The following is a 17,800-nucleotide window of genomic DNA, read 5'->3' as shown; positions in this document are numbered from 1 at the left end:
TGTCCTATTACATCAGCAGTCCCCACGGGAGAGCAAAAGGAGGGGGGCCAGGTTATAGAACCTCAAAGCCCGCCCTGGTGACACACTTCCTCCAAGTCTCTACTTCTTAAGAGCTCATAACCTTTTCAAACAGGGCCACCGACAGAGGACCAGGTGAGCCTGGGGGGGACATTTCATGTTCAGACCATGACTTCCAGCATATTGGAGAACTGGGACTTGACCTGTAGTATTGGACAGAACTCACATCAGGTGGCTCACTGCAGTAAACCTGAAAATGGTAAGAAGAAAGACCAAATCCACAATTGTCTAATTAAAGCAAGCTTTGTTAAATACTGGCCAGGAAGATAAACACTGGCCACATCCACACCTGGGACTCCCAGAGAATGGGGATGAATCAAGTCAGTCAGATGCTCATAAAGGCAGAACCCACAAGGCTAGGGTACTTCCTGCCTTCGTCCAATGGGGACAAGCATACAACCTGACGTACTTCCCGCCTGTATACTGCCCACCTATGTGTGATCAAGCACACTTGTGAGTTGGGGACAACCATCCTTGTTTACTGAGGTGAAAAGATGTGATTGTTATCTCACGTGAACAACAGCCCTCAGCATTCCAGGAAGTGATCTGTCCTAGGGCAAGTGGGGCGTACAGGTTAACTTTAGCCCTTCTATGACCCTTTTGAGTTGTATCCTGAGTCAAATCCTTGAGTCTGTGGTGGGAACCTGTACATTAGCCTTAACCACTTCAGATTATAACTGTAGCTCCAGGGGATCTAACACCTGCTTTCTTCTGGCGAGCGCGCGCGCGTGTGCGCGGGCACACACACACACACACACACACACACATCAAAACAAAAAATAAAATCTTAAAGATATTGCTTGACATTAATAGAGCAGACTATAGACAAATATTTTGTTCTCCCAAGTTACCATTCTCTACCCTAAGCAAATGTGTCTGATCCAACATATTAAGTTGGATCTGTATACACATGGGTCTCATTTAAACAGCAGATTAAAGATGGCTTATGCCTTTCTTATCTTATATGCATGCTCATATACACAATTGTTTCACAGAATGAAGGTAGAAGTCGTAGCTGGTTTTGACTTACTTCTGAGTTTTGTTATTTCTCATTGTGGGAGAGTGAGAAGGGGGTGGCAGACGGTGGATCTCTCACCCTCTGTACCCCTTTGTTCTGCTTGCCCACGGTTGTTTCCAGTGTCTTAATTCTCCTGGTGTTTTCAGGTGCTTGAATGTGGGGAGCAGCAACATGGTGTCCCGAGTGGCAAGCATCCTCATCCCTCTCACTGGGCATTTCACCGAAGTCTGGACCTTGCTGCCACAGATCTTTATCACTGTCTAGACACTGGGATCGCAGAGAGGCGAGGCGCTCAAGTCTGCCATTTTGTTTTTGGTTTTTTGGAGACCAATATAATCATTGTATGATGGAGGTTTCTTGAAACAGGAGAGCTTAGCAGTGGGTAAGTAGAGAGGTGGGGTGGTTTTATCGTCTCCTGACTGTCTTCAGCTCCTCTGAGTTATTCTTCATTCCACTCTGCCCTTAGCCTGGAGCCGCCAGTCTTTCAGCAGAAGGAGCTCGGCCCCATGTCACCTCTCAGGCTTCTGCCTCACTACCTAGTTCAACCCTTGCCTCTGCACTCCCACAGTGGGGGTTCTTGCTCTGGGGAAAATTTGGGAGGCTGCCTGCTCCCTCAAAGAGTCTGTGGTGCCCTTGAGGGGCCTTCCATGGACAAGGCTTCCCTCTGGAGCACTTGTGGCCCTGGCAATGTGAGCTGCTGGCTTGGCTTTGGAGAGTGAGATCAGCTGTGCTCAGAGCCACATGGAGGAACTGAGAGGCTGGGAAGGTGGGTGGGGAGGACCAGGGTAGGTATGGTGGTGCATGACCCTGCCATTCCAGGGTCAGTATAACGGCCTCTTTCCTCCAAACTCTCTCTTTACAGTTGGCCTCTACCCTTCTGGGTCTCTTCTGACGCTGCTTTCACCAAGATTCCATTGCGCCCCTCCTCCGCTCTGCTAAGTTCTCTCCTCTCTTCCAAGCTGCAGACCCGTGTCGCTGCTAGCCTCATGGCTATTCTGTCTGGATATCTTTGGAGCTGGTCAGTGATTCAAAGTCCGTCCTCCTCCTGCCTCACACTTTTAGTTAAGGATATGTCAATGACCTCAAGCACAACACTTGGACGTGCCTTTTATCCATCCCATTGTTCTTTCCTACTTCACCTCACCTCTATCAATTATCCCTTCTCACATTTTCCCCCAAGAACCCCCTTCTCCTTGCCCGGCTACTAATATATTTGTGTATGTGTGTAGTATGTGTGTACAGATGCATGTGCACTGTGTGTGTGTGTGTGTGTGTGTGCACATATGTGTGCGGAGGCCAGAGGTCAGCCTCATACTTTCCTCAGGAGACACCCATCTTTGAGGTACAATTGCTCGTTGACCTGGGTATTACCAAGTAGTCTAGGCTGGATGGGAAGCCAGTCCCCAGGGATCTACCCATCTCTGCCTCTCTGGTGCTGGGAAGACAAACATGCTCTAATACTTCTAGCCTTTTTATATGGATTCTCAGGCTCAAACTGAAGTCTTTGTGCTTGTGTAGATAACATTTTATTAACTGTACTTTCTCTTCAACTCCATACTAATAGAGTTTTGTAGAATATACTAGCATAACTTCAGAAGAAAACCAAGTGTTGAGACTCACCAGTGTCATTTTGTGCACACAAATGGTAGGTGAATTCCTTTTTGGGAATCAATGACCTTTTGGAGTATCCCCCACATCCCAGGAACAAATGCTCAGTACAGTCTGCTTCTTTGGAGTACTGGAGCTCAGCCTCTTTAACCAGCTGACTCTGAGGTTGAGAAATAGCTTTGGTCAGTGTGGCTTGCTTTTCTAGATATATTCTTTAGATACATGGACAACTGCTTTTGGTAGGAGACCCTCTTGTTTTTAAATATTAAAGGGAAGTAGTGGCCACAGAGCACATGATAAAGGAGGTGGGTTACCTCTAAGCTTCCAATTGTTATGAAAGGGAAAAGTATATGATGCTAGAGTAGAAAGCAAATCGTGAAGATGATCAAATGAGTCGAGTGAAATTGGTCGTCCTTGCCAATAACTGCCTAGTGCTGAAGAGATGAGAGTTAAGCAGTACACCATGTTGGTGAAAACTGATGCCCACTCTTACAGTGGTACAGAAAACACTAGAGTAAGCACCCAGCTCTTATTGATCTAAGTGATTTTGAAGTCATTGATAGCTTCTAGAACAGACGGGAATAAAGTTAGCTATGCAAGTTTGAAGTTCAATAAGACTCAAGAGAGCTTATTTATAGGAAAAGAAAGAATACGGGCCACCTGAGGTACACAGAAGGTGTTCAGAAAGTCCACCACCCATTTTAAAGCATGGGGTTTTGTGAAAACATCTCCTTTGAGCTGGCACTTTTTTCTTAGAGGAAAGGAGGGAGGGAGGAAAGAAAGCAAGGAAGGAGATAAAAAATGTTCTTTAAAATGAGGAACCAAACTCACAAAAAGAAGACAGACAAATCCATAAAAGCAAACTGCTATAAATTCACACAAAAAAATTAAATAATTGTAGGGAAGGATATTTGCAAGGGCATTTTAACAGCTATAGAGTAGAAAGGATCTTTCATTTAACAAATACTCATGTGGGCTTAGTTTTAAGTGCTTTGCCAATGTTAATTTTTATATTACAAGCAAGGGGAAAGACTTGCAGAAAATAATTATTAGCCAAAGTCTCACACCACAAAGGAGACAGAGTGTGGTGGTGTGAATGAGAAGGCCCCCAAAGACTCTTACATTTAAATGCTTGGTCACCAAGGGAGTGGCACTACTTGAAAGGATTAGGGGGTGTGGCCTTGTTGGAGGAAGTGTGTCACTGGGGTTGGGCTTTGAGGTTTCAAAATCTCAAGCCACGATCAGTATCTCACTCTTTCTGCTGCCTACAGATTTGGATGTAGAACTCTCAACTGCTTCTATAGCACCATGTCTGCCTGTGTGTCACCATGCTCCCTATCATGATGATAGTGAACTAAATCTCTGAAACTGTAAGCAAGCCCCAATTAAATGCTTTCTCTCAAAAGAGTTTCTGTTGTGATAGTGTTTCTTTACAGCAACAGAACACTGACTAAAACAGAGTTGGTACCAGGAGTGGGGTGTTGCTATGACAGACCTGATCTTCATGCTTGGCAGAATTTGGACTTTGGATTAGGAAAGCAGTTGAACAATTTTAGTAGGGCTTAATGGGCTGTATTAGCAGGAGTGTGGAAGACAGTGTTGCTGAGAGCAATGTATATTATAATGGTCCAGCTCAAGAGGTTTCAGATGGGAAGAAAATTAATAAGTGACCTAGAAACCATTCTTGTGATATTTTGGTGAAGACTGTGGCTGCCTGAGGCTAAATTGAAGAGGTTTGGATTAATGATATTGGCAGAGACGATTTCAAGAGAGCCTGGTATTGACCATGTCATATGGTTATTATTGGCTACTCTATAAATCAGATCTACAAAGAAAAGGAGCAAACTGAGCAAGGGAAAGATCAAAATGTACAGTTTGAGGAAAAAAGGAGCACCAGGAAGTGTAATGGAGCTAAGTCCAGTGCTCAGGGAGATAAAAAATTTAAAGAAGGGGCTGGAGAGATGGCTCAGTGATTAAGAGCACTGGCTGTTTTTCCAGAGGACCCAGGTTCAATTCCCAGCCCCACACAGCAGCTCACAACTGTCTCTAACTAGTTTCAGGGGATGACACCTTTTACCAACACACATAAAATAAAGTTAAATAAATTTAAAAAACAATTTAAAAAATTAAAGAAAAGCCTTATGCTAAGTGGAATAAAAGGGAGCGGTGACCTCAGGGCAAGACCCCACCCAGCTAAACTTCCAACTCATGAAAAGGAATTAAATGAAAGTTTAAACCAGAAAGCTGATGAAAATGTATTTGAATGAGGGGCTAAGTTCCAGCCCCATCAAGCAGCAGAACATGGCAGCTTTAGCAATGTGATTCTGGCTTTAGAGTCAAGGATATAATAAAAAGGGGTGTGGAATCTCCCTCTGCAGCTAAGGAAAGCCACTGAGGCCAGGCATATGTCAGAGGTGTCCCTGCATGGAGGCCTGGAGAGGCCATTAAATGAAGCTGTGAAGATGAGGTCTGGGGGCCTTGTGTTGGCGACCCCAAGGTGTTGGAGATGCCAGAGTCATGGAATACCAGCCAGGTTGAGCTGCTGACAGGGGGTAGAACCAGCCCAAGAGAGAGAAGTACGATGCAGTCAACAAAGAAGGAGTTGAAGTTCTGAAGAACTTTTTGACATTGGACATGGAGATGCAGAGTTTGGAGTTTGCCCAGCTGGTTTTTGGTGTAGCTTTAGTCCAATATTTCTTTGCTATGTCCTCTTCCCTTAGCTTTGGAATGATAATGTATATCCTGTGCCAGTGTATGTTGAAAGTATGTATGTGATCTGCCTTTTGGTTTTGATGTGGGGGGGTTTACAGTTAAGAGATTGCCATGAGTCTCAGAAGAAACTTTGAACTTTTAAACAGTGTTGAAACTGTGATAGACTATGGGGACTTTTGAATTTGGACTGAATGTATTTTTGCTTTATGGTGTGGCTACATGTAGAGGGCAAAATGTCTTGTGCACACAGATAAGATCTGGAGAAGCCAGGAAGGTTAAACACGCAGTTTACATCATCAATTGAATGAGACATGTAGCTGCTCATCCTGGTGACCCTTTGCTGTCTGATGAGAGGCTCTGTTCTATCTCCCAGAATTTATGTTTTTACTTCTCCAAGGCCCTTTCCCTCTAAATCTTGAGCATTGCTTTTAGACCATAAACCCATTCTTATGAGTGATGTCACTTGTGCCTTACAACAGCTTAAGTGACCTCTATGTTATCTTAGGGCCAGGCCAACCCTGACACCCACAGGCATTTGTTTACCTCAGTCATTTCCCCTTATCTTGAGCACTGTTTCTAAGTCAACAAGAACGCATCTTATGAATGAAGCCATATGTACTTTGCTAAGAACTTCAATGTAAACATGTCTTAAGGTTTGTTGTATTCATGGGGCTGAGTTAATTGTTACCTGAATGCTTTTTTCCCCAAAATTGTGCTCTGCTCACATATGGCTAAAGTACAATGATCTGGGCCAGATGCTAGAAGACCTGGTCCAGCGATGGTTACAATAAAGTCAGGCTAAGCTGAGTTTCATTCTTATCTCACCCTGATCGATTGTTTAGCCCTGCCTGTTGTAAAGCCTGCAGGGAAACTCCCACAGCCACAAGCTTCTGGGAGCCTGGGAGCAGAATGTAGTGGTTTGAATAAGAATACCCCCCATGGCTCCTGTATTTGACTGCTTAGTCACCAGAGAGTAGCCTTGCTTGAGAATGATCAAGAGGGGTGGCCTTGTTGGAATAGGTGTGGCCTTTGTTGGGGAAGTGTGTCATGGGAAACTGTTAACAAGCCCCAATTAAATGCTTTTCCTCATAAGAGTTGCCTTGGTCATGGCGTCTCCTCACAGTAGTTGAACACTGATGAAGACAGAGCTCGGACTCCAGCCCACACACCACATCTGTTACATTAAGTCAGCCCAGCAAGAGAATGGTGCTAAAGGGAACCTCAGTTCCCCCTCCACTTCCTGTCCCTGAGGGCCAGTCCCCTTCTCCTGGACAGCTCTGGCTGCAGGGACTCTCCATGTTCACTGGCGCCTCATGTCAATGTGCCTTTTGCTGGGCACAACAGATGCTGCCTGCTGTGTGGAGTGAGTTTTATAAAACGATTACTTTTCCCCTTCAGCTTGTTTGTTGATGTTAAATTGCCTTGGGGAGCCAGTGTTTTCTCGTTGAGTGGGAAGCTTTTATTTTCTCCTTTGAATAGAGGTCCCTGAGAATCACTTGTTTTTGTGCTTATGTTCTCAGCCATTACTTTCATCCAACAGAAGGTCAACAATGAATTCATTTTTCTCTGCTTGTCGGCTCACTTAGCAAAGTTGTGTTCTGTCTTTTTTTTTTTTTTTAAATTAAAGGGAGGAAATAATTATTTTTCTCACAGTTTCAGAGGGCTCAGTCCACAGTCCTTTGGTTCCATGCTCTTTGGTGGTATGTGGTGGAGGAGGTAGTTCTGGGTGGGCCGGAAGCAGAGAAGGCAGCCACTGTGTTTTGAGTGTTGATGTTAAACTAACCACCCCACTAGGTAAAAAAGAGCAAGAATGAAAGAAACAGCCATTATCCCGAGACTTCCGTGGCAAGGACAGAAGAGCTAACATTGCCTGGCAGAGATCTGGCTGGAGCACAGGGCATGGAAGTGAGCTGCTAACCCAGCCTAGGGTCAGAGAGGCTTCCTGCAGGAAGGGATCTTGTGTGTATACAGGGGCCAGGAAGAGTTAGCCAGGGGGAGGGGGAGAAGTTGTCAGGCACAGGGAACAGAAAAGCAGAGGTCTGGAGGGAAAGGGGCACTGGCAATAATAACTCTTGGACACAGCCTGGGAAGATGGCAAACAGCCCATAAAAGCATCTTCTGTGAGAACATTCAAACTACAATTGGGACAGTCATATCCACAGTCTCTGGTGGTCCTTGGTGGCCCTGTGGGTGTCTGAGGCCAGGAAGAGTCACGGAAAGAGCTGGAGGGATCCCAGAAGAAGGAGCAGATGTGGAAGAAAGACCTGTCGATATGATGTGGGCAGGGTGCCTACAGATGGCTGGGATGAGACCCTGAGCTCGGAGATGCAGAGCCCCAGGAGCAAAGATGTTAAAGGAAGAGGAAGCCAGGAGGAATCTGAAGGGCAGACAGGATTAGTGACTGAGCTCCCCAGGGCAGGGGCTGGTGAGGTTAGCAGCCAGGACAGGGTAGGACAAGAACCTGTTCCTGAGTGCCTGGGAAGAGCAACTTGTCGGGGAAGGGCTGTGAAGCCGCCCAGGGCCAGGGCCAGGAGAGCCGAGAAGGGGGATACAGGGGGATCTGGGGACAGGGTGGGCAAGGGAAATCAAACTCATGTCCTGCTTGATAGGCTGTCACAGCAGGAGTGACAGAATCTTGAACATGTTTGTCATGAGGCAGTAACAGTGTGTGCATGGATTATTTATGGTGAGCCAGGCACTGTTCTCAGCCTTAAACGCATCAACACCTCAGCATCTCAGCAGTTGGTGTAGGCAGGTACTACCCTTTTTGTGTGTGCTATGTATGTGTTTCTGGGGGTGTATGCACAGGGGTTTGGACATGTGGAGGCCAGAGGTTGTTACCAGGTGCCCTCTCTAACTCTGTCTTCACCTTCTAAAGACGTTGTTTATGGGTTTGTGATGTGTGCATATGGGCATGTGCACCACAGTCTGTGTGCAGGGGTCAAAGGGCAGCTCTGCAGTGCTTGTTCTCTCAATCCTCCTTTACGTGGGCTCTGGGGATTGGGCTCAGGTTGTCAGGCTTGTGTGGCAAGCACCTGTACCTGCTGAGCCACCTTGCTGGCTCTCTGTGTTGTATTTTGAGACAGGGTCTCTCACTGAACTGAAGCTTAGTGACTTGGCTAGGCTGCCAGGCAGTGCTCCAGGAATCCAGCTGTCGTCTCCAGTTCCCCGGTGCTGGAATGATGGGTGTATGCTGCTCTGCCTGGGTTTTTATGTGGGTGCTGGGGGGTCCACACTCAAATCCTCATGCTTGTGTGGCAGACACTGTTGACTGAGCTATTTCCCCAGTCCCAGGGGATGCTGGTCTTAGTTCCATCTTACAGATAAGGAAACTGAGAAGCCAGGGTATTAAAGTAGCTTACACAAGATCCCAGGGGTGCCAAGTGACAAGAACCCACGCAGAGTGGGTTTGTGAGTTATAATCGCTTAGGACTGTTTTTTCACTGAGGGAAACAGACACCAGGAAGGGAACAAGTCAAGAGGATGTGGGAAGGAGGGAGGACCCCTGGGGAGGGTGATGAAGGTGGCTGAGGGGTCAGCATGGGACTAGAGAGTCTAACTGGAGTGGAAGGATTTGTCCGACCAGGAAGGTGTAGAGGTGGAGGCCTGCTCGGGTGTTTTTGAAGTTTGTGGGGTGGTGGGAGCAGGGAGGGGCAGCAGGATGGAGGAAGGACCCGGGACTTGAGGACTTGTCTACTGCTTGGTTAGCAATTACTCCTGCGTGACATGGTGAGGAAGTGTGCCTGGGATCCCAGAATTCTGGAGGTATAGGCAGGAAGATTGTGAATTTGAGGCTAGCCTAGGCTGCACAGTGAGATCCTGTCTCAAAAAACTGAACTATTTTAGGAAGTCAGATGCACACTTCCTTACCATGCCAGGTAGCAATCATTCTTCATTATCTTTGCTTTGTCTCCTCCAGTCTCTGTAGGTTCTGACTCACTGGAAGTCTCATTTAGTTATCTGCTTCTCTTCCTCCTCATTTACGGGCATGATGGCTAAAAGGACTCCATTTTATGCCAGGCATCCCTCTTGGTACCCACTACCTGTTTGTCTCTGATGCCAGTCCCTGGAAGATAAGTTACCAGTAACCCTGACTCAGTGACCCCTCGCCATCCCCACCCAGAGCTGTAATGCTGTGACCATCTACTTATTATGTTTTGGCTAACTGCTTTTTGGCTCTGTAACCTGCTCATGCGGACATTCGGGTTGCCTTGACTACCTAATCTCAGCAGAGTAAAACAGTTCACTTGTGCGGGATGCTCAAGGTCTTCTTGTGGGTTTCACCTTTAAAATGCCCTCCCTCAACCCCTTCTCATGCGACCTCAAGTTCAGCTCAGAGACTGTTGTCCTGACAGCAGTAATCAATAAATCCTTTAATTAGAATTGGCTTGAATCTGTGGTCTTTCCCCAGGGTCAAGAATTCCATGACGCTGGATGATGCACACTATACGAGTGCCCGAATGTGGACAGGGCTGATGAACTCAGGGCTCAATGACCTGGTTTCTGCATTCTCTGGGGTCTAGAAAAAAATGTGTGTGTGTGTGTGTGTGTGTGTGTGTGTGTGTGTGTGTGTGTAGGGAGAAGTGTGTGTGTGTGTGTGTGTGTGTGTGTGTGTAGGGAGAAGTGTGTGTGTGTGTGTGTGTGTGTGTGTGTAGGGATGTGTGTGTGTGTGTGTGTGTGTATGTGTGTGTAGGGAGAAGTGTGTGTGTGTGTGTGTTGTTTGTTTTTTGTTTTTGTTTATTTCCCCTATGCCACAGCTCCTAAGGCAGAGCCTGCAAAGGAAATAATGCAAGCGGGAGCTGGTGCTTCTTGGCCGGATGTCCCTCAGTGGTTTGTGAATGAATGCAGACTGAGCCTTGATGATGCTAAAATGTACTCCCACCCCCGTACAAGCAACCTAAAGACCTCAGCGAGCAGCAAACACACCAGTTTGTAATGTCACTCCCAACTCTACTGCCCTCTGAAAAAAGGGCTCAGTAACTTCTTATTCTCTGAAGGGTACATCTCTTTTTGTGTATCACTTACTACTATTGTTATTTTTTACATTTCTTCTAGATCATATGTGGAATCCTGGCCATACGAGGATGGTTCAGGGGAAGCCTCTCCCGATGCTGGGAACCCTGAGATGGAAAACACAGAAGTGATTAACCTGGGGGGTTCTGATGGTGATAAATAAGTCATATACGGCACCCAGCGCTTGGGATGTTGACATCCGTGACTTTCTGTTAGAGAGGCGTTATTCTGGTCTCCCACATATTACTTATGTATCTGCATAAAAATGTTGTGAGAAAGTTTTACACAATTGTTTTGTAAAAGTCAATGAAATAAAAACCAGTATGAGAATTCTAATTCTTCTAAGCTGTGGACTGTGACTTCTTGGGTCCTCGTTTACTTTCCTTTGCCTTGGCTTTCCCACATACCCCTTGCCCTTGCTCATGTTTGGGGGTACTAAGTATTTCCAGGGGTACCAGTGTTCCCAAACCTTTTCCCTCTCTAGAAAGGGGGTATGTGAAAATTTTTCTTTCTTCTTCTTACCCCACACTCACCTCTTTTTCCCCCACCCCTTTTGTTGGTTTTGTGTTTGTTTTTTGAGACAGGGTTTCTCTGTGTAGCTTTGCGCCTTTTCCTGGAACTCACTCTGTAGCCCAGGCTGGCCTCGAACTCACAGACATTCGACTGGCTTTGCCTCCTGAGTGCTGGGATTAAAGGCGTGTGCCGCCAGGCTCTTTTTGTTTTTTTAAGACCAGAGTATCACACTGTAGCCTATGCTGGTTCCAAGCTCATGGCAGTCCCCTTGTCTCAGCCTCCTGAGTGCTGGCATTATGAGACTGGCATGCCACACACCAGGCTTTATGAGTGTTTTTTTGGTTTTTGTTGTTGTTTTTTTAATCAAAGCCCCTTGAAAATTCTGACATTCTTTCCTTGTTTGTGAAGCTTTCTCCCAAAAGCCTTGTTAAATGATGTTTGCCTTTATAATGAAACCATAAGAAACCGGAATTACAAAAGGATGTCTTGTTTTCCAGCATGCTTGAAGGTGCAGACTCAGGTTTGGGCCAGTTATGTCTGCCAGAGTCTAGGAAATGAGTTTTTAGTCTAATATTTTAATTTTCCTCCTAAATTTACTGATTTCTCTCTGTAGGTTTATTGACAGTGCAGAGAAATGGTGGCGTGCTAGCACATTGTGTGCATTGCCCAGCCAGCACAGTGTTCAGGGAGACTGACTTAGGGTCGGTCCATTTAGCTCTGTTGCCAGTGTTAACGCATGCGTATTCCTGCTCTCTTAAGAGAACACATGTGGGTGCTGGAGAGATGACAGTTAAGAATACCTACTGCTCTTGTGGAAGACCTGGGGTTGGTTCCCAGCCCTCATAACACTGCTAACAACCATCTGGAACTCACATTCCGGAGGACCTGATGCTCTCTTCCCATCTCGGTAGGCACTGCACGCAAGTGGTGCATGGACAGATAGGGAGGCAAAGAGCCATATACATAAAATAAAAACCAATCAATCTTTTAAAAATTCTCATAACTTTTTAATTAATTTTAAAAAATTTACTAGAAATTGTGTCTTCAACCTCATTTTGAACTAAGGTCTTTTAAAAATGGCTTAACATCTTAGACATTTCAATTACTAATGGCTTTGTGATCTTATCTATTAATGCGCTTCAGATTTACGGAGCATTCTCTTGGGCTTGGGGCTTTTCATGATTACGGCTTCATCACAAGTTCACTCTTTGTTTACTTGGTACTTGGAAGTTTGCTATTGGGTATCACCTCTGTCTAACAATGAGACCTGGCAAAGCACTGTGTGTGCAGAGATAGGTCTGAGAAGCAGCTGTGTGAAGTTAAAGGGAATTGCTGAGGGAAATACAGGAATCATTTAAACATTTTATATTAATCCAGTTCCTGGAGTAATCATTCAGTTCTTCCTTTGGACTTCACATTTGTAACATAAAAGCTAAAACAAACAAACAAAACTAATTTCTTTTCTTGTGAAATAGGCAAAATAAAACAAATGGGACATGAAGAGAGAAGAGTGTCTCAGGGTTTCCATTGCTGAGATAAAAAACGCTGTGGCCAAAAGTAACTTGAGGAAGAAAAGGTTTACTCTAGCTTACATTTCCCGGTCACTGAGGGAAGCCGGGCAGGAACTCGAGTAAGGCAGGAACTAGGAGGCAGGAGCTGAGGCAGAGGCTGTGGAGGAGAGCTGCTAGGCAGAAACCTCATTTTCACTTGGCTTCATCTGAAAAGACCTCATCTCCACCTGAGGTTACATCCGGGGAGTTTGGATTCCAACATAGGGATCTGGGGCATTTCTTCTCACTTTATCGCCCGATGTCCCTGTCAGCCTGGTCTGCAGGACCAAAAATAAACTAGTTGGCTAGACCAACAGTTATTTGTCACTGTTCTGAAAGGCACAAAGTCTAAGATGAAGATGCTGATAGAGTGGACTGCATTAAGAGACCTCCTTCTGTATCTCAAAGATGAATGCCGTTTCACTCTTTACTCACTTGGGAGTGTGACAGCCACAAGCATCTCTGTTTACAAAGTGCCCCATACTCACGCCCTCATGAACCCCAGTCATGTTAGGAGTTAGGGCTTTGACAATGTGTTAGGAGGGACACAGATGTTCAGGCCAGAGCATCATCTGTTCTCTGCACCAGACAGCATCTGGTCCACGCAAAGCAGAACAACCTGGAAACCATTCAAGATATTTCAGGCAGAGAAGAGTTGAATGCAGGAACCAGTTACGAAAGTGTAGAGACGATTGGCAGAATACATCAGAGCAGGAAGTGTTGCCTGGAGACCAAGAACGCTGCCCATGGCTGGGCTGGAGCCCGCTAGCCCCGTTCTTGCTTTTTTACTGCCAAAGCTGGAAACATTTCTGTTGCTGACCCGAGACTCAGGGGCCCACACTGCCCTGCTGCTAATAAAGCTGCAATCATGCTTTCAGCTTGAATGAAGTTGAAGTTTTCAGTTTAATTTGGGAAAAATGGATCTTGGTTCTGCCATTAATTCTTCTATTAATGATGTTGTGTTATCTCTGTGTCTTAGGGTTTCTACTACTGTGATGGAACACCATGACTAAAGGCAAGTTGGAGAGGAAAGGGTTTATTTGACTTATGCTTCTGTATCTCTCTTTATCGTTGAAGGCAATCAGGACAGGAACTCAAGTGGGCAGGATCCTGGAGGCAGGAGCTGATGCAGAGGCCATGGAGGAGTGCTGCTTACTGGCTTGCTCCTCATGGCTTGCTTAGCCTAGTCTCTTATGAACCTAGGACCACCTCCCCCTGGCATGGCACCACCCCCAATGAGCGGGGCCCTCTCAATCAGTCACTATGTTAATCATTAGTTAAGAAAATGCCCCGCAGCCTGATCTTACAGAGGTATTCCTCAATTGAGCTGCCCTCCTTTTAGATGACCCTAGCTTGTGTCAAATTGACAAAACTAGCCAGCACACTCTGTTTGCATGGGTTATCTTTTAATGCCTCTTAATGAAATACAATTTCATTCAAAAAAATGTTGCACATTTTTGGCTATATATGTTTTATGAAATTCAATTTTTTTTGAGACAGGGTTTCTTTGTGTAGCTTTGGAGTCTGTCTTAGATCTATCTCACTCTGTAGACCAGGTTGGCCTTGAACTCACAGAGATCTGCCTGGCTCTGCCTCCCAAGTGCTGGGATTAAAGGCATGTGCCACCGCCGGCGGCTAGGATATGTTCTGATCAGATCCACTCCATGTCTTCCCCCACAGCTCTTCCCCTACGCCCTGCACCAGTCTTCCTTCTCAACTTCAAGTCTTTGGTTGAGTTCACACAGTGCTCCTGGTAGGTCATGGGTATAGCCATCTGCAGGAGCATGGGTAGCCTGTCAGGGCCTGCGCCCCTGAGGAAAACCTGCTCTCTCTCCCTCTCACTGCAGCTATCAGGTGCTAATAGCTGCGCAGCAAGGGGTGGAACTCCAAAAGCTTCTCTCGAGTCCCTGCTGGGAGTTTGTGGCCAGCTTGATCTTGTGCAAGCCTTATGTATGCAGTGACAGTCATTCTGAGTTCCTGTATGCGATGGCTGTCACGTCCAGAAAACGCTGTTTTTCAGCAGTCACCCACTACTCCTGGCTCTTACAATCTTCCTTCACTCTTTCAAGATGATCCCTAAGCCTTGCGGGTGGTGGGGGGTGGGAGGGTTGTGGGGGTGGGGGGATGGGAGGGGAGGGGCGGGGTGGGGGGGGGGGAGGTGGGGGTGATGTGATACATATGTCCCATTTAGGGCTGAGCATTTTATAGTCCCTTTTTCTCTGCATGTTCACCAGTTATGAATATTTTTATTAATTGCCATATACTGCAAAAAGAGGCATCTCTGGTAAGGGTGAGAGATGCACTAATCTATGGCTATGGAAAAAGAACATGAGCTGTTGCTTCAACCCGGGCCTGAATCGGGGATGGACACTGAGGGACGTGAGGTTCCAACCCTGCTGGCCTGCAGTGGAACTCCAGCCAAGTCCCCACCCCACGCCATGTGGCTAGGTAGATTGAAAGCAGTCAAACGCACCAACCAGGAGCCCACTCATGGCACTGGGCAGTTGGGCACTATAATCATCTCTCTGTGATGAGGCAGCATGGCCCAGCCCAGTGTCACAGCGACCTGAGTGAGACAGGGAGACCCACAGACAGGCCTGCGCACCCCGGCTCCAAGGAGAGAACACGGGTCCACCCGGTAGCTTGCAGCACCAGCCAGGACGGCACTGTTGGAGTGAGCAGAGGTGTGGTGTGATGTGTTATGGGAGGGGGAGGGGAAGAGGAGAGAGAAGGAGGGGGGAGAGAGAGAGAGAGGAGACAGAGAGGGAGGGGGAGAGGGGAGGAGAGGAGAAGAGAGAGAGAGAGAGGGAGGGAGGGAGGGAGGGAGAGAGAGAGAGAGAGAGAGAGAGAGAGATTCAGATTCAGATTCTGTGGACAGAGGCAAATCTGAAGACAGGAAGGGAGCAGGCTGAGATGGTAAGGAAACTGACCCCTTGACCAGCGGCCACTCATGGGAAAGGGAGCTCTGCACTATGTCTGGGCAGCAGAGCAGAGATGACCCTGTGGATGAGAGCACAAGGTGAGCCGGCCCTGAGGACATGAGCGTGGGAGACCTAGCCCCATCCCTCACCTGCCACAGAGCAGCATGGGCTGGGGAGAGATGCCCCCCTACCCCCACCCATCAATGCCTGGGACAGGTGGGAGAGCTAGCCTGTGATCACAAGAGCGGGGAGAGCTGTCCCTGACCCCCACCAGCTGCAACACGTGGCTCCACACCTGGCCAGGGCAGTACAATAGAGCCAATGCTGTTAGCACAGGTATGGAAGAGCCAACCCTGAAACTGTGACCATGAGAGAGCTGTCCCCATTCCCATCTGGTGGACCAAACCTACAGCTGTCCAGGCCCAGACCCAGGGTTATGACCAGTGGATAACCCAACATCCACCACATCTATGATCTGCTAGAGCACATGGAGGGACCTAACCCACAGACCCAAAGCTGCAGGATCTCCACAACACAGGGCACCAGCGGGATGTCCAGGAAGAGTCCTAGTGGGGGCCCCCGCGTTGAACATATAATGGAGACCAGTGGCCTTGAACCAGACCAATGACTCTTTGCAATGAATTTTTGCAAGTAGAGCTGTACAGACAAAGGGGTATATGGCGTGACTTGTTGGGTTGCACTGAGGCTTCCAGGATGAGATTTTTAATTCCTTCCCTTTTATTTTTCTCATTTCATTTTCTTATTTTTTTTTCTCTTAAAATTTTATTTTATTTGGGAGGGGGTGCAGGGGCGGAGGGCAGATGTGAAGGGGCGGGGAATGAATGGGATCAAGATACATGATGTGAAAAACACATAGAATAAATTAAAAAAAAAGATAAGAACACAGGAGCAGCTTAATACCATTTCCATTCAGTTGAATAGCAGTGGAAGGTTCTTCTCCAGCGTCTAGATCTATATATAGCCATGGGTTTCTGGCCCAGTCTACAGTACCAGGCATGAGTTCCATTGTGCAATGAGATTAAATCTAATTAGTGGTTGGTTACACTCAGCATTTGTGCCACTATTACACCAAATAGGCATATCTTTCCAGGCCAGTGTTATCTAGCTCACTGGTTCACAGCCGGGTGAGACTATTGGTGATTTTTCTCCCCCAGGAGTGAGCATAGCATCCTCTAAGGAGCATGAAAGCTAGCCAGCAGGGGTGAAGCTTCCAGGTTGGTACCGACTTAACTTCTCCATCTCCTATGACCCAATTATGTGGTGTCTCTAGTAACAGTCTTACCATAAAGTTCTGAAGGGCAAGGAAAAGCAATAGTCTATGGTGTTTAAAGTGGTCTATGGGACCCAGTGGATCAACAATTCAAAAAGAGGTAAGAAAAAAAAGTGGGGGGGGGCTGGAGAGATGGCTCAGAGGCTAAGAGCACCAATTGCCTTTCCAGAGGTCCTGAGTTCAATTCCCAGCACCCACACGGTGGCTCACAACCATCTGAAGTGAGATCTGGCGCCCTCTTCTGTAGTTATACATGCTGCATACATAACAAATAAATAAATCTTAAAAAAAAAAAAAAAAGAGGTAAGCCCCCTACAGCAAGTGGGAGAGAGGGCTCTGCACCTTGTCTGAGGAGGACGGAAGCCAGTGGAGCTGACTGACCCTGGTGGTGGGTGATCTGGATGGAGGAGGGCCTGAGAGAAGAACTGGCTCTGCTCCTTGTGACAGGCCACCTTGCTGCAGGCTGTGATGGGTGGAGTGGCCAAGGCAGTACTGGAGAGCATGCCCAGGGGGTGCGTGGGGCTGTAGACAGGAGGGGAAAGCTGACACCCAGGCCCAGGACCGGGGCTGTGGGTTGGCTCACCCCAACATCCGCTTATCTTTGAGCAATTGGAGCAGGAGAGGGGTGGGACCCTGTGGAAGCAGGGCTGCGGGGCTCCACAACATGGGAGGTGGGGTGGGGGCAGGTGAGAGCCGTTGTTGATGGTGTGGCAGAGGAGAGGGGCCTGGAACCAGATAGATGACCATGGCGGTGGGCACTTGCCGGTGAAGATGGGACTAGAGCGTGAAGCCACACGACAGCTTTCAGACCAAAGTCCCTGTTTTCCTTTCTTCTTTCTCGTTTTGCTGATCTGGTTTGGTTTTGGATTTTTCTTTTAAATTTTGTTTTGTTTTGTGGGGTTTCCAAGGGCAGAGGGCAGATGGGTGGGATCCGGATGCACAATCTGAGGGCCTCAGGGAATCAGTGAAAGTTAATTAAAAAAAAAAAAAAAGAGGTACCCCACAGCTGGAACTGGGCCTTCTTGTTTAACAGCCTATGGTATGTGAGAGTGGGCGTCATCCACCAGTTAGCGTGAAACTCAGTTTAAACTTGATG

General features: G+C 47.1%; 1 protein-coding gene across 1 annotated transcript in view; it reads left to right on the top strand.

The window, feature by feature from the left end:
- The window catches only part of Slc22a16 (solute carrier family 22 member 16), a 56,564-nt gene extending 45,822 nt beyond the window's left edge, over positions 1 to 10,742 (top strand). Inside the window, 3 exon segments of the mRNA XM_036169331.1 lie at positions 1,243 to 1,478; positions 1,959 to 2,114; positions 10,472 to 10,742. Of these exon segments, the coding sequence (XP_036025224.1) occupies positions 1,243 to 1,360 (118 nt within the window). The 3' untranslated portion in view covers positions 1,361 to 1,478; positions 1,959 to 2,114; positions 10,472 to 10,742.
- The last annotated feature ends 7,058 nt before the right edge of the window (positions 10,743 to 17,800 follow it).

This window comes from Onychomys torridus, chromosome 19 (genome assembly GCF_903995425.1).
Source record: "Onychomys torridus chromosome 19, mOncTor1.1, whole genome shotgun sequence".
Lineage (NCBI taxonomy): Eukaryota > Metazoa > Chordata > Mammalia > Rodentia > Cricetidae > Onychomys > Onychomys torridus.
This window is presented reverse-complemented; position numbering and strand designations above follow the sequence as displayed.